Source organism: Electrophorus electricus, chromosome 4 (assembly GCF_013358815.1).
Source record: "Electrophorus electricus isolate fEleEle1 chromosome 4, fEleEle1.pri, whole genome shotgun sequence".
Classification (NCBI taxonomy): Eukaryota; Metazoa; Chordata; class Actinopteri; order Gymnotiformes; family Gymnotidae; genus Electrophorus; species Electrophorus electricus.
This window is the reverse complement of record NC_049538.1, coordinates 3,419,185-3,436,684: the sequence shown is the minus strand read 5'-3', so window position 1 is coordinate 3,436,684 and position 17,500 is coordinate 3,419,185. Positions and strand designations below refer to the sequence as shown.

The window sequence follows — 17,500 nt, the reverse complement described above, 5'->3', positions numbered from 1 at the left end:
GCACGGCGGGGTGGCATCTAGGTGAGGTAGAGGAGAAACCTCTAGAACACTGCCCTCCATTCACACTGCCTCAGAGAGCCGTGGGTTCTTGTCCTGAGGTCCCTGCAGATGGGAGCTGAGTGCAGAATGTGCCTTCTTGTTAGGGGATGCTGGCCTAGGGTGTCCATGCACTGAGGGTGTGTGTGGTGGGCTGGCATAGTCAGTGTGAATGCACGATCTACAGCCTGCTTATTAGACAAACTTGCTCTGTGTGTGTGTGTGTGTGCACGTGTGTGTGTACATTACTTTAGTAGATCCGTTGGCGTAGATGGGGATCATATTCTCTGCTCCCTGTTTGACCTTCAGCTCTATATTGAGCTGCCGCTGGAGCGCAGTGATCCGGTCCTGATTAGCTGGGGAAGGGCCGGCCGCCCCTGGAACCTGAAGGTCATCTGCAGGTCAAACACATCAATACTCGTCACTCAGCCATATCAAATAACAGCAAATATCAACTCATAAATATATGATAAATATATCATAAATATATCTGTATTAGAACTGTATTATAGAATAGTTTCATTCATTCTACTTTGTAGGGTAAATATATTATGTGCATGATTTAAATGTATACATGTATGTCATTACATTTATTTTACAAAAAGGTACAAAGTGATTAATTCCTAATTTAATAAATATTTTGTAAGTGGGGGGAGGGGGTTGTGATTGACCTTTGACCTCACCCTTGCTGTCATTGGGGCCCTTCACCATAATGTGGGCGTCGAGCTCCTGCAGCTGAGAGTGGAGGGTGTCCAGTCTGCGGTTGGAGCTGCGCAGCTGGCTCTCCACCTGGTGTGCGTTACGCTTGTCAGTGGTGGCGCGGCGGAGGTTCTCTGCGCCCTCTTTGATCTTCAGCTCACGGCGGATCTCGCGGCGGATGCGCTCGCGCTGCGCCTCTAGACGCTGCTGCACGCTCGGCTCCGAGACGTCCGCGCTGGGCTCCAGACGCAGCTGCTCCAGCACCGAGCTGCCCGGGTCTGCCTGAGGAACACACACGTGCACACACACGCTTAGAGCCAACCCCAGCGTGGTGCTCCAGGAGCACATGTCCAGGGAGCAGGGTCTCCAGGAGCAGGGCTGGAGCTGAACTCTAAGGGGGAGTAGGTCTCCAGGAGCAGGGTAGCCTTGCTGTAGGTTCTTCACTGTACACTAGTGGTGTTTGGTTCACATAGGTGTACTTTCTACACCCTAAGAGGACTAGACCACCACTGATATACAGTCACTGATATACCACCACTGATATACAGTCACTGATATATCACCACTGATATACAGTCACTGATATATCACCACTGATATACAGTCACTGATATACCACCACTGATATACAGTCACTGATAGACCACCACTGATATACAGTCACTGATATACCACCACTGATATACAGTCACTGATAGACCACCACTGATATACAGTCACTGATATACCACCACTGATATACAGTCACTTATATACCACCACTGATATACAGTCACTGATAGACCACCACTGATATACAGTCACTGATATACCACCACTGATATACAGTCACTTATATACCAACACTGATATACAGTCACTGATAGACCACCACTGATATACAGTCACTGATATACCACCACTGATATATAGTCACTTATATACCACCACTGATATATAGTCACTTATATACCACCACTGATATACAGTCACTGAAATACAGTCACTTATATACCACCACTGATATACAGTCACTTATATACCATCACTGATATACAGTTACTGATATACCACGACGACTGATGTTCTACTGATGTACTCATTGACAAAAAAATACAAAGAGCATTGTGAACAGCACTACTGAGCCCTGCTACAGTCGGTGGAGGAACATGGGTGAAGAGGCTCAGTAAGAGATGAACGTGATCCCCCGCTATGGAGCACTTATTGTACGTGGGATAGAATCTCAGTCAAACGGCCAGGATGCAGTGATGTGATGGAGCAGACAGAGCAGAACCCGTGCGGGTCCAAACCCAGTCTGGGGAAGACCAAAGCCAGACGTTAACGCTCCATCACAGAGTTCACCTCTGTGGTGGGTGTACTGCCCACGCAGTCTAAGTCTAAGCACATCACCGCAAAACCCATGCACCCACGTTCAGACAGAAACAGGCTAAGGTCACAAGAGCAGAAAGAAAGCGAGAGAGAGAGAAAGAAACTATAAGACAGACAGGATACCTGACAGACAGGCATTGCTAACTCAGAGTGTGTGCCTTTCAACTAGTCACACCAATGACACAGCAAGTGTAGTATGAACATGAGACATCCAGTCAAACTCCGACATGAGACATCAGTCAAACTTCCACGTGAGACATCCAGTAAAACTCCGACCTGAGACATCCAGTCAAATTCCCATGTGAGACATCCAGTCAAACTCGCAAATTCTAGAGTGAATGATCAGATCTACTATTGCAAATGCAGGTAGTGAATGCAGCTATATTAGAGCTTCTCTGTGTCAGCAGAAACCCAGTAAAAACTCTGACACACACACACACACAAAATGAGGAAACCAGACTTGCATTTTACATCAAGAAAAACAAGTCTTAAGGCTTTGCAGAAGTCATGGCCATGCCTCTGAACAGGGTGAGCGACCAATCCCGTCAGAGCATTCCAGCAGGTTTCTGAAGTGTGACCCAGTGAAACCCACACTGCATGCAGTGTGTCAGGATTTAGCAAAGTTAAATGCAACCAGATCAGGTCACGAAGGAGAAACTGGGACACTCAAACCTTTTTGTTTACAAACAAACTAAAATCTCAAGTTCAACAGCACAGTGATTGCATTTAAGAAAAGAAATGTTTCAGATGAATGTTTCAAAATGGCTGAATCCCGAGTTAGTGCACTTCAGACAAAAAGAGGTGCTGATATGAGACACAGCAACAGTCTTGCATGCCAGAGTTAACAGGGCTACATTTTAAGCCTCTACACTTGAAGGCAAGTGCTTTCTGTATGTGTGTGTGTGTGTGTGTGTGTGTGTGTCTGTGTGTGTGTGTGTGTGTGTGTGTGTATGTGTGTGTGTGTGTATGTGTGTGTGTGTGTCTGTGTGTGTGTGTCTGTGTGTGTGTGTGTGTGTGTGTGTGTGTGTGTGTGTGTATGTGTGTGTGTGTGTGTGTGTGTGTGTGTGTGTGTGTGTGTGTGTCTGTGTGTCTGTGTGTGTGTGTCTGTGTGTGTGTGTGTGTGTGTGTGTCTGTGTGTGTGTGTGTGTGTGTGTGTGTGTCTGTGTGTGTGTGTGTGTGTGTGTGTAAGGTAGCTGAGAGATGAGTGGTAAGAGCTGTCAGATAGCCTTCCTGTTCCTTACACCTCAAAAGCAAACCTTTGTGTGTGTGTGTGTGTGTGTGTTTGCCTGTGCACGCCTGTGTATGTGTGTGTCTAGCTTGGCTGAGAGCTGAATGGTGAAGGCTATTTCAGGAGGCCTTAGTTTCTGACAGGACATGAGGCTGTGGGAAGCTCTCATAACAGTACAGACAATCCTTCTGCCCTTAACCTCACAGCACTGACAGGTTCACAAGTACTTCAGATTATTTACATGTCCTACATGTTTCAGTCTCTTAATGTATTTGTTAAATGTACCTCCCCTACAGCACAGAGTGACTGCACAAGAGATAAAATGTGCACACATACACACCCACACACACACCCACACACACACACACACACACACACACACACACACACACACACACACACAAACAAATATCACAAAACTGATACACTCAACCTAATTCACACAATACCCTGAACACAAGAAAAAGGAAACAGGCAGAAAGTGCCCTAGGCACAGCATTTTTCTTTCCCTAAACATGGTAAACTCCCCTTACTTCCACTGCCAGCACAGCACAGCCAGGAGTGTGTCTTTCTCAGAGGTGTGATGGTGCTCTCTTACCGGAGTCTCTGTCTCACCACTGTCAGACAGGGCGCTCATCTCCGCACCGAGCTCCTCCGAACGCTCGCTTGCCCCACCTTCACTGGCCATGGTCTCCTCTTCCTACTCCTGACACCCCCTTCTCGGGTCAAATCGTCTCCGCCGAAAGGCTCGTCTCTGAGTTGTCTGGACCGACGACCTGCCTGACCTCTCCCCCTGGACGTGTCACGCGCCTAGTTCGACTTACAATGTGTGACACTTGTGCACAGTGCGGACACTAAGAGGAACACACACACGCGCTACGGCTGCTTCCGCCACAGGCTTGATAAAGAGACTAAGACGAAGGAGAGACGAGTCACCCCTACTTCCTGTTCATAGAGAGAGAGGAAGAACTACAGTAGGGTCTTAGCTGTGGTGCACACACACACACACAGAGAGAGAGAGTGAAATAAACAAAAGTAAAACTTTTAACTGTTGCTGCTGCATTAGTGACTCAATACCTCCATAACACTCTCTCATAAGCAATCATGTGGATGGTGTGTTTTTAGAAGCCAGTTGAGCTCAGCCACATCACTTCCTGTATATGATGAGAGACTATTAACCCAAAAGTACTAGCAGAGTGAGTGTATGTGTGTGTGTGTGTGTGTGTTGAGGGGGTGTAGTTATAGGAATATCCAAACATTCTAGTCTGATTGGAACATACAGTCCCCATGGGAGAAATATTGTATGAAAAATTCAGCTTTTCTTTGAAAAACTAAAAGAAACAAATGATTTACTATACATTAATGTATAATTATACATTAATGTACAATTCAATGGAGGGACCCTACAAGGATAGAAACACAAGGCTGTGTATGTCTGTGTGTGTGTGTTTGTGTGTCAGAAAGAGAGAACTTCGACGAGCTAAAGTTTTAACAGCCACAGGTTGACTAGAAGTTATAAATAGCTGGGCAAGAGTGGGCAGAGCCAAAGTGAAAAGCTCCACCCTCCCACTCATGTTACCTAGGCACCACTACACTTCTCTCTCTCTCTCTCTCTCTCTCTCTCTCTCTCTCTCTCTCTCTCTCTCTCTCTCTCTCTCTCTCTCTCTCTCTCTCTCTCTCTCTCTCTCTCTCTCTCTCTCTCTCTCTCTCTCTCTCTCTCTCTCTCTCTCTCTCTCTCTCTCTCTCCCAGGCCAGCACACTGCCTGGCTCAGACCGCCACTCTGTCTACTGTAGTGAAGTCCATTAAGTTGTCATTGTGATGTAACATTTTAGCGGAACTGACACTGATTTTTTTGGTCATTTTCAGGTCGTTTCTTTGCAATAACTGATAGAATTAACATTTTATTTCAGAATGTTTGTATGCCTGTAGATTTTCTGACTGTAGGCCATCTGGTAGGGCAGGTGGAGCACACGGGTAACAGCACCAAGGTCGTGGGTTAAAGGTCAAAATCTTTCCATAGGCGATAGAAATCTGGACGTCATGGATGGAACTGAAGATTTCGAGTGAGTTAAGGAGGATATAATGCGTGATGACTCGCGTGGACCAGTAAAGTCATCTCAAGTCAATCCTTAAGATATACAAGCCTTCTGTTCCGTATCAGGTTTCAACATAAAATGTAATTATTAGCCCATGTTGCTACATTAGAAAAATATTAGCATTTCTAAAAAGCTTACTATAATATTAAAACTATACCAAGTCATTGTGGTGTTGAGTACAATTATAAAACAACAATAATATTGATAATAAACTCTAGAACACCTCTTTAATTCACCCTGAATCCTGGTTTCCAGATGTTTAAGTGCTAGAAGATTCCTCAAACCAGAGTGCTTCTGCTCCCAGTGGATCAAAGGTCTCGTGTTGGGATTTTCCTCTTGGCTTTTCCAACCTTTGTGGGCTCAACCTGTCCATCTCCTGCCAAGGCTCCCTATGGGACATTAAGGGTTAAGGGCACTGAGCTTAACTTTGCTCTGCATCCAATGCTTAGAGTAGTTCCCCGACCAGGATTGGGATAATTACGTCCATTTTGTTATATTGTGTGAGAAGAGCCCACATTTCTCTGACACTGAGTGAAATATCTCAGTTTATTTGAACACTTTCTTCTTTTTGCTTGAAGTTCCGTCACAGACAAACCAGTGCATCTCTCTTTCATCTCATTCTCTCTCCCTTTCTACCCTTAAAAACACCTGTTTAAACACCTCTCTAACCTGTTTAAACACCTCTCTGCCCTCTCTGTTTAAACATCTTTCTAACCTCTCTGTTTAAACACTTCTCTACCCTCTCTGTTTAAACAACCCTCTGTTTAAACACCTCTCTAACCTCTCTGTTTAAACACCTCTCTGCCCTCTCTGTTTAAACACTTCTCTACCTTCTGTTTAAAAATCCGTTTAAACATACCTTTATTTAAACACTTCTCCTGTTTAAACACCTCTCTAACCTGTTTAAACACCTCTCTGCCCTCTGTTTAAACACTTCTCTACCCTCTGTTTAAAAACCTGTTTAAAAACCTCTCTGTTTAAACACCTCTCCGCCCTGTTTAAACACCTCTCCGCCCTCTCTGTTTAAACACTTCTCTACCTTCTCTGTTTAAAAATCCGTTTAAACATACATTTATTTAAACACTTCTCCTCTGTTTAAACACCTCTCTACACTCTGTTTAAACACCCCTCTCAGTTTAAACACTTCTCTACCCTCTCTGTTTAAACACTCCTGTCCTCTGTGGCTTGCCCTCATACCACAAGGCTTTTCCTGTCTCCATGGTTCCACTTAATGTTTCAACATCAGCTAGCACGACAGATGCTGAAGATGAGTCACCACAAACATCCTTCTTTCTGACAATCTCTTCACATCGCTGCCTTTTCCTGTTAGCATGTTAGCAAAATCTGCGGCTAGAGCTCCCAGTCAAAAATCCTCACGTGACTACCACATCTCAGGGAGTTTAAAACAACAGCAGCAGGTTTGAAACGGTTGACCAGCCTGGGGTTGTCCATGTCTGTCTCCTCTTGGTCCACGGTGTACGGGGAGAGTGCAGAACTCTACTTTCTGGTGTTTTAATCTCCCATAACACAATAAGCATGTCTCAGATAGGGAGATTTTATTTATATATATATATAAAAGCAAAGTGCTTCTGAAGTTCTAGGCGGCGGAATCAGTTTATATTAGAAACGCTTCTGTAACTCTGACCCGAGTGCAGCTAGGTGTGGAACAGAACGCGCAGACTCAAACAGTGACGTTTATTAACACACAATGTAGACATTAACAGTGGCACTCAAATATAACATTTAACACAAGTCTTCACTTAACACGTAACACGGCTAACTCACACGCAACGGAAGACGATACAAACGGGTATGACAGCTACACAGATGTTTCGAAATTACAGGGCGACAATGACCAACAGGGATCACACACTGACAGGGGTTTAAGTAGACAGACTAACATTTAACATTAATCCCTGTCCCGGGCGGGGGGGGGGTGCATGGTTACGAATGACACATGTGAGTCCCCCTGCACGCGGCAGGCCGTACCACATTACTCGTAGGGGAGGAGTGTTTCGTGACAGTTTCAATCATAATATTCATTCCAAAGTTTGGAGTGTAGATCAGATATTTTATTTGAGCTTTGTAATTTCGTTGCTGCCATAGCAACAACTGGAAAGCATGCAAATATGTCATTAATGCAGTGTCCATCAGTATTTAAATGCCTTGCTGCTGGAAATAAACAAACCCTTCAGCAAAGCTTCTCATGGTTTCTCCGATGCAATGCTGATTATCTTTCTTACAGACTCCTGCAGTAATGCATGAGGGGATTAGTTGATAACAACTGATCCCAGTTCTTTTACTGGTTGTGTTCATGAATGTATATGTAACACATCCTGAGCGGTCGCAGGCCCACAGTTTTTGATTTGATCTGATTTGGCTCCTTCTTGATGAGCGTGTCTTGGACGTGTTTGTCTCGTCTGTAGAAGATTAGTGGAGGATCCTTGACAAGGGATGCAGTCTCTGCAGCATCCTGGAGGAGTCCGAAGTGTTTAAGTATAATATTAGCCACTGGTTCATTTGTAGGATGATGAGTCAGCACCAAAGGAGTTCTTGTAGTCTTAACAGTAGATTGTGTACAGGTAAGTGCGTTCACTCTCTGAACAGGTAAACCTCAAGCAAAGGCATCATGTACGAAATCCAGTTGAAAACATTCACACATTTTCATGCTTTTCTGGAGAAAATCACAGTGAATGTGGGAATTTCCTCATATTTCCACTTCTGTATAGTCCCTCAGTTCAGCTGCATCAGATATGGGTTACAATAGCCAATGGAATTGAAGCTGCATTCTCAAATAACACACACACACACACACAAACCACTTCTGATCATAAATAAAAAAGTAGCTTTTTGGTAGTATTGGAGACAAGGATTAAACACAACCAGAGAGAGAGAGAGAGAGAGAGAGAGTGAGTGAGTGAGTGAGTGAATAAATGCATGCATGTATTCACCTGGGGTCAAATATTTTTTCATCTATTGCCCAAAATCTAAACTTGAAACACATTTATATAAACACTCTATGTTGGTCTGTTGTTATATTTATATACCAATAACGCATTATAAAATGAAAGCCAGAGTCTTATTACAGCAGGCTGACAGAACCCTGCTATGGCATAGCCATAACTCACAAAGTAATGCTGTAATATAACTAACTAAAACCAGTACTTGAACAGAGTAAGGCAAGCCATACTACCATAAAGCACCCACATAGAGCTAAAGACCCAGAGCTCCCATTTAGAGCTAGAATCATAGAACAGCCATCTAGAGCTAGAGAAACAGAGCTCCCACATAGAGCAAGAGACACAGAGCTCCCACATAGAGCTAGAATCATAGAACAGCCATCTAGAGCTAGAGACACAGAGAACCCATCTAGGGCTTGAGGGCTAGATTGTTCATCTATAGTTAAAGACACTGACCATTTAACTTGAGCTACAGATATTAAATGTCGATCTAGAGTTAGATAACTATTTCACCCATCCAAAAACACAGTGCACAGACATACTGCTATGGCTCGTACCCATTGGTGGTAAACACACTGAGTGGTGATCTAGAGCTGAGCATCCCCCTAGAGAAAGAGAAAGTAGAGTGCACACCCTAGAGAAAGAGAAATAGAGTGCACACCCTAGAGAAAGAGAATTTATAAGTGCAGGAAATGGAGTTGCAGGAAGGTTTTTGGCCCAGGACGAGTAGGAGCTGAGCTCTGGTGGATGGAAGAAGCAATGTCACATGGCATAGCAGTGCAGAGAAAAGCACTGTTTTACCACAGTGGCTTTAGAGCAGGGCCATTAATTAATTCTGCCATATTACTTGGCTCTGGAGAGCTGCCATTTTAGATAGTAGAGAAAAGGAGAGAGAAAGAAAGAGAGAGAAAGAGAGAGAGCAGCCAAGAGATATTCGCCTCTGTGTTCTCACCTCAGTTTTACCCCAGTTTCACATTAGTTTTACCTCAGTTTTACATTAGTTTTACCTCAGTTTCACTTCAGGTTCACATTAGTTTTATCTCAGTTTTACCTCAGTTTTACATTAGTTTTACCTCAATTTTACATTAGTTTCACCTCAGTTTCACATTAGTTTTACCTCAGTTTCATCTCAGGTTCACATTATTTTTATCTCAGTTTCACATTAGTTTTACCTCAGTTTCACATTAATTTTACATTAGTTTTACCTCAGTTTCACCTCAGTTTTACCTGTTTTACCTTAGTTTCACATTAGTTTTACCTCAGTTTCAGATTAGTTTTACCTCAGTTTTACATTAGTTTTACCTCAATTTCACCTCAGTTTTACCTCTACACCTGCACTATCGAGAGCATCCTCATGGGGAACATCACAGTCTGGTTTGGGAATAGCACCAAGCAGGACAGACAAGCACTCCAAAGGGTAGTGCGTTCAGCAGAGCGCATCACTCACGCGGAACTTCCTGACCTGCAGACCATCTACCACAAGCGGTGCCAGACGAAGGCCAGGAGGATTGTGAAGGACCCCACCCATCCCAACAATAGGCTCTTCTCTCCGTTGAGGGCAGGGAGGCGCTTTCGCTCCCTGAAGACCAAGACAGAGAGACTGAAGAGGAGCTTCTTCCCACAGGCCATTCGGGCCCTGAATCAGGGAAACTGATAAACTGTGGGGACCACCACCACCATGTAACATAACTGTATAACTGTGTATATATATATATATATATATTCAATTACCTTGTAACACAACAACTGTAAATATGTTATTCTACGAAATGGATCTGTACATTCTGTAGATTGTGTACATATATACACAACCATATACATTGTACATTGTGTATATAATCATAATATACATATATTGTACATACATTGTTAATATATTTTGTACATACATAGAATATCTATATTTCTCTATGCACCCCTGTTTTTTTTCCTCAGTTTGGACAGAGCACTCTCAACCATTGTATGTGACGAATAAACCAAACTTGACTTGTTTTACCTGTTTCACATTAGTTTTACCTCAGTTTCACATAGATTTTACATTAGTTTTATCGCAGCTTTACCTGTTTCACCTGTTTTACATTAGTTTTACATTAGTTTTTACCTCAGTTTTACATGTTTTACCTCAGTTTCACAATAGTTTTTACCTCTGTTTTACCTCAGTTTCACATTAGTTTTTCCTCACCTCGCCTAAGTTGTAACCTCTGTTTATCTGATGGGAAAATAACAGAAGTCTATCATTAGGCTACATTACATGACTTATGTCATTTAGCAGACACTCTGATCCAGAGCAACCTACAGATTTAAAGCTCCAGACCAAATACAACATTAGTGTTTCACCTTGAGAAGGGTTTTCATAGCAAATTATTCTAAACCCAATTTTTTATGTTTTGGATAGTCTAAAAAGGTGACCAGAGGATTTGCGTCCTCAAAAGCTTATAAAAATATTCCACTCTAAAATATCCTACTATTGTAAAGGAGGAATAACACTTCCTGCACAGTGTTTTTAAGGCAGTGTGGTTTAATAGCATCTGTCTCATTATCTTACATTCTGTCTCACTCCCTCTGTGCTATTGAGGAGCCACAAAAGCTGCACAGTTTGCCATGACCCTTCTGACATGGCTCCAAACAGAACCGCAGCTGTCCGGAGCAGGTGAGCGGAGCGCAACACAAGGCTTTCAGCGCCATCCCATGTGCCTGCGCTGCTGTGTCTGATCCTGGAGAGGGTTACCATAGTTTCCGAGGTTCTGTGGCCACTGTGACATCACTGCTCGCTTCTTCTCCTCATGCCCCTCTGCCACGGTCACAGGAATAAATGAAAATGTCCAGCTGGTTTTAGTGGGCATTTAATACAGCTGAAAATGACTGAGATGCTTACAAAATGGGGTTGTCTGTGCATGCTTGAGTGTGTGTGTGTGTGTGTGTGTGTGTGTGTATCTGCATGCTGCCATCTGCACAGGATGCTTGTATTTCTGATTCTGCTCAGTCTGAGAAATATAGTGCCATGGAAGATATGATATTATGGCAGGTAACAAACCAATAACAGGTGAACACACGACATGGGATGCACTGGTTGGGTGGACCAGCCCCAACCTGAGCCAGGGGGATCATCCCCTGCTCCTCTCTCTAGCCAAAGCCACTCTGATGCCCCCGTCTGCCTCTAGCTCGACTGGAGAGCAGACTTTCTACCCCTGTTGCCCCATAAATGCCCAGGGTTTTCCACGTTCTCCACAGGGATCATCCTGGAAACGCTCTTACTCCAACTTCCCCGGGTAGGCACCTCCTTCCATTTTGGGTACATTCGTCATCCAGCGGCCTCTCAGGCGCTTCCTCCATCCTCTTCACGGACGGGGACCGTCGGTGGCTCTGCCACATCAGTGCGTCTGCCTTTAGTGTCGTGCTGATTTCCTGTGGGAAGGTTACCGGCAGCCTGGGGTCTGCCCTCACTTCCCTGCCACTAATAAGCCAGTGCTGCCACTATTAGGGACCTCGGGATGAACTCTATTCCCAGATTCCGTGGCGGGTCTTTCCTGGTTTTTCCGACAGCGCTGGAATAACCTCGGAATTGGGCGGCTCCTCGTCTTCAGCCGATTTTGGGACTTGCTTGGTTTCAACACTGTTGTCTTGTCATTGCTTATACACAATATTAAGACCGTTACACTGCAGTAGAATGACATTTGTTGCATTTCAATAGACTTTAACTATATATAACACAACTATATAATGTTAGCAAAAGCACAATGTATTTAATATATCTAATATAATAAATAAGACATAAGCAAATCTATGGAATTTAATAGTCTTAATAAGTCAGGAAAGCATGGCAGATCACAGAAAAATAGATTTAGCAAATCACTCTTGGCCTCTTCATGTATTTTCTGCAGTTTGGTTATTTATATTTAATGGTTAAATAAGAAGATTTCTGACAGAAACAAAAAAGGTAATGTTTGACTACAGGGGGCGGAGGTGAGCGGGTTCAGATACCCCGAGGGGCCGCAACACGAGCTGGCCAAGACACGCAACATCTCCGCTCTCACTAATCCGATGAGTCTCCTCCACTGATGACAGTTGCGAGCCATTTTGTATGGGGTGAACACTTCCGAGAAGACCAGCCCCTGACAACAGGTGCCTGGGTCTGTCCAGAGCTCCTTTCATAACCAGTCAGGAGCCAAGGACAGACCGAGACCGGAGGAGACTGACTGACACAGCGAACAGGTCCACATATTTCACGCAGCGTGGATCAATACGAAGTCATTTAGGAAAAAGCTAAAGTACTGAGGCAGGGAAGAATGAAGAGGTGCATTGTGAGTAGCGAAAGGCCTCAGCACTCAACTTCTAACGGAGACCTTAGAAAGACAGAAAGGGGCGCAAAGAAGCAATAAAAGCTGAACGAATGCAGGGGGAAAGAGAAAGAGAGAAACAGAGAGGGAGGGAGAAAGAAAGAGGGAGGAATGGAGAGTAGTGGAAAGGGAGGGTTAGAAGGAGAGAGAGTTGTCATGGTGTCAGACCCCTGAGTCGATCTCGTTTTCTGTGCCAAACCACAGAGCAGCCGTTTTCTAAAGCAGAGATCAATAAGAAAGATGAAAGTGTGAGTGAGGGCCATTATAAACGCAAAGCTGTGGTTCAGACAGAGTTTATCATGGCAGACAGCAATAGCACTCAGAGCAGCTACTTCAACAGATGTGACAAGACTCCCTTATTTGTGTGGAAAAATAACAAGGCTTCTAGAGTGCCATGTAAATCTGAAAATTTGAAAAATCCAAGAATTCCAGGAGATGCTTCTGGAACGTCAGGTGACTCTGAGAGTGGCAGGTGAGTTCTATAAAACTAAAAGCTCAGAAGTAGCTTGACAGATCTGGACCTGGAACAGCTGATCAAGAGTGTACCAGATCAACCCATTAGCCTGAACATAAACTGGGTTTGCACAACACACACTGAGTACATAGTTTTAGCAACTCAGGCAGAGATTATGCAAAGTTGACCTATCAGGCAGTGAGTGTACAGGGTTAGCCTATCAGGTAATGAGTATACAGGGTTAGCCTATCAGGCAGTGAGTATACAGGGATAGCCTGTCAGGTAATGAGTATACAGGGTAAGATTATCAGGCAGTGAATGTACAGGGTTAGCCTATCAGGTAATGAGTATACAGGGTAAGATTATCAGGCAGTGAGTGTACAGGGTTAGCCTATCAGGCAGTGAGTGTACAGGGTAATATTATCAGGCATTGCGTGTACAGGCTTAGCCTATCAGGCAGCGAGTGTACAGGGTAATATTATCAGGCAGTGAGTGTACAGGGTTAGCCTATCAGGCAGTGAGTGTACAGGGTAATATTATCAGGCAGTGAGTGTACAGGGTTAGCCTATCAGGCAGTGAGTGTACAGGGTAATATTACCAGGCAGTGAGTGTACAGGGTTAGCCTATCAGGCAGTGAGTGTACAGGGTAATATTACCAGGCAGTGAGTGTACAGGGTTAGCCTATCAGGCAGTGAGTGTACAGGGTAATATTATCAGGCAGTGAGTGTACAGGGTAATATTACCAGGCAGTGAGTGTACAGGGTTAGCCTATCAGGCAGTGAGTGTACGGGGTAATATTACCAGGCAGTGAGTATACAGGGTTAGCCTATCAGGCAGTGAGTGTACAGGGTAATATTATCAGGCAGTGAGTGTACAGGGTTAGCCTATCAGGTAATGAGTATACAGGGTTAGCCTATCAGGCAGTGAGTATACAGGGATAGCCTGTCAGGTAATGAGTATACAGGGTAAGATTATCAGGCAGTGAGTGTACAGGGTTAGCCTATCAGGCAGTGAGTGTACAGGGTAATATTATCAGGCATTGCGTGTACAGGCTTAGCCTATCAGGCAGCGAGTGTACAGGGTAATATTATCAGGCAGTGAGTGTACAGGGTTAGCCTATCAGGCAGTGAGTGTACAGGGTAATATTATCAGGCAGTGAGTGTACAGGGTTAGCCTATCAGGCAGTGAGTGTACAGGGTAATATTACCAGGCAGTGAGTGTACAGGGTTAGCCTATCAGGCAGTGAGTGTACAGGGTAATATTATCAGGCAGTGAGTGTACAGGGTAATATTACCAGGCAGTGAGTGTACAGGGTTAGCCTATCAGGCAGTGAGTGTACGGGGTAATATTACCAGGCAGTGAGTATACAGGGTTAGCCTATCAGGCAGTGAGTGTACAGGGTAATATTATCAGGCAGTGAGTGTACAGGGTAATATTACCAGGCAGTGAGTGTACAGGGTTAGCCTATCAGGCAGTGAGTGTATAGGGTAATATTACCAGGCAGTGAGTGTATAGGGTAATATTACCAGGCAGTGAGTGTATAGGGTTAAGCTATCAGGCAGTGAGTGTACAGGGTTAGCCTATCAGGCAGTGAGTGTACAGGGTAATATTACCAGGCAGTGAGTGTACAGGGTTAGCCTATCAGGCAGTGAGTATCAAGCCTATGAGGCACTGAGTAAATGCGGTACTTATCTCTGCATGGCTGCTGTGCCCATATGAATCAGCTCTCTCTCATGCATCCATCAGAGCTTCATCAGCAAGGCACTGCTGAAGATTCACTTCACATGAGTGGAAGTGGGCATGAATAAATCTGTACATCTCCACTTCTTCAACAAGGAGGCTCCGTGATTTTCTCATTTAGAATCAGAATATTCAATCAGTTCTAAATGCTTCTGTTTGCTTAATTCTTCATAGCGGCCATGTTTCAGGAGGGTCTGGGGACCGAAGGCTTCAGAATAATAAGCCTCTAGGGATAATGTTTTTATTTTACATTTTAAGAGCTTATCAAATATACTTGGAGATGGAGACCAATATAGTCAATAAAAATGCCATCTATGCAAATGTGAGAGAATAAAATATCACATAATGCACATTTACAAGACGCTAATGGCAAGGTGTTTTAATATCTGCTGAAGACTTGGAGTGTGTGAAAGAAAACCTCCATGTGAGCCTCTCTTCCGACACATCTCTCTGGATCCCCGGCCAGGGCGCGTCATATCAGCCCTATAACCGTCATCCAGACGCACTGGCTTAGAAACGGCAGCACGCGGCAGGTACAGGCGAGATCAAGGTGAGGCGCAATTTAGAAGGCGCGGACGAGTACAGGTGGCACCTGCCGAAAACCACTCCGATGTCACTACAGCAACGTTGTTTTGCTTCACTGTTACAGTATCACTTTTTCTAGCCTCGCAGGCAGACTCTGATTACCATCGCACTGCCCTCAAGTCACATGACCCCATGCCCTTCCTCCCCAACAGCACAAAATGGAAACATAAACAACCTGTGTTGATGGTCACAACAATGGCAGCCACCGCCCCCGAACCAGGAAAGAATCGGAGACCAGGTGCTCAAAACAGAATGCTTACAGTATTAAAATTAAGAGTAAATGAAGGAGAGAGGACCTTAGCTTCAGTGTTTAACGGATCATTACGGTTTGGTTTCCGTCTCCTAATGGCAAATGCTGAGGTGATTATTGCAGCCAGAGCTGTGTAATTGATTTCCTGGAGTACGCTTAATGCGTCTAACGCAAGGCAGCCAGAGCAGGAGCTGAACACCACAGGGACTAAAAGCTAAAATGGTAGACTGTGTGTAACATTGACAGGCCGTAACATCTTAACATACACGGTTTCTTTGAGATTTGGGGTTAATTTAGACTGGCAGAACACATTTGTGTGTGTCACTCTCTCTCTTTTACGCACACACATATATAGTTCAAGGACAAGTTTTGCAAAACAAGCTATTACATAAAGAAAACTCCAGATTATAAAAAAGGGTGTGTATTGGAGTAAGAGAATGCATGACTCTATGAATGCTTATCAGAAAGTGAGCAGTAGATGTGTGAATGAATCAGCATTAACCTTAGGTACCTTATCCAAGACCTGACTGGTCTGGTCTCTGGTTCACCCTGAGAACGAGTGTTGAATATTTCACCAGTGCTAGGGGAGCATGACATCTGTGGGGCAGGTGAGAGGATCTACACCTACCACGGTGGATCTATGGTCTCTCAGGTAGGGTGCAGGTGAGTGTCAGGTTGTGTGGCACACGGGCTGAGCGTGGAGCTCCCATGAACACAGCTACCTCTCTAGAACTACACATCATAGGACCAGAGGCTGGAAATGATGTAAATGATGCAATGTAAATGATAAGAGTTGCGTTTAGTGGTTGCAAGTTTTACTGGTACCTATGTGTTGAGGTAAAAAATAGAAAGGGACTGTTGATTTTATTTTATTTTTTTCTGTATAAATGCTGGCGTTCCTACACTTCGGCAAACCGAAACGGAATCACTCATGTGATTAATAATCTCGAAAATCTAGCATTGGATTAAGAAGTTATAAACTTCGATTGAAACAGAACCAAGATAAAGCGCATAAAGTCTGACATCGCCCAATCCTCTGCCGTTATTTAGATGCCATATTACTCTGTAGACTACGGTCAGTGTACAAACAAAGGGAAATGGGAACAGGCGCCGAATGTTAAAGTTCATCAACGTAACATGTATGCTGCTCTGCATGCAAGTTTTATCGCTTTATTTCAATGCGATTAAAAAAAAAAAAAGTAGTGGAGCCTGCTCCAGATTCGCCGACCTAACGGAGCAGGACAGAACGTGGCCCGTTTTAGGATACCGGAGGAGGGTTCCCTTACCTGGGGCGAGTCGTAGAGGGCCATCTCGAGTGTCACGGCCCTGGCGGCAGGAAGGTCCGAAGGACCGCGTTTGACCGGTATTCTAGTGCTCGAGAAGCAGGCTAAGCCTCGGCGATCCAGGACCACAGAATCAGCACTTAAACTTCTACTGACCCCAGTCTGCCTCCCCGACACAGACCGCTGTAGCGACAAATGAAATTAATGCCGCGCAAGCTTGGTCGTTCTGTCGTACCCTGACACCACGAGACTGGGACGATCCTCCACCGAGCGTTAGAGCTTAAGTTGAATTAAAGATTTGCACAAGCTGCTGCGCGAGGACCGGCGCCCGCTCCGGGGCGGTGTAGGGCACGAGAACTTCTTCCGACAGCGAGGCATCACATCCACGGTTAGAGCTTGCATCGGTCAGCAAAAGCAGCTCGGATTAAAAGCACGACAAAACGCGATTCGATAGTTGTCAGTT

The 17,500-nt window shown here is 44.5% G+C and overlaps 1 protein-coding gene across 3 annotated transcripts in view; it reads right to left on the bottom strand.

Annotated features, from left to right (window-relative positions):
• pkn1b (protein kinase N1b) overlaps positions 1–17,500 on the bottom strand; it is a 33,287-nt gene that overhangs the window by 15,726 nt on the left and 61 nt on the right. The window contains exons 1-3 of one of the 3 annotated variants that reach the window (XM_035525649.1): positions 17,041–17,500; positions 708–1,017; positions 286–431 (exon numbers count right to left, since the gene is read on the bottom strand). The exon at positions 17,041–17,500 is cut by the window's right edge and continues 61 nt beyond it. In XM_035525649.1, coding sequence (XP_035381542.1) covers positions 286–431; positions 708–1,017; positions 17,041–17,064 — 480 coding nt within the window. In that variant the 5' untranslated portion in view covers positions 17,065–17,500. Of the gene's footprint in view, positions 1–285; positions 432–707; positions 1,018–3,929; positions 4,219–17,040 lie in introns of those variants that run through there. The other 2 variants (XM_035525647.1, XM_035525648.1) reach the window with 2 other exon arrangements.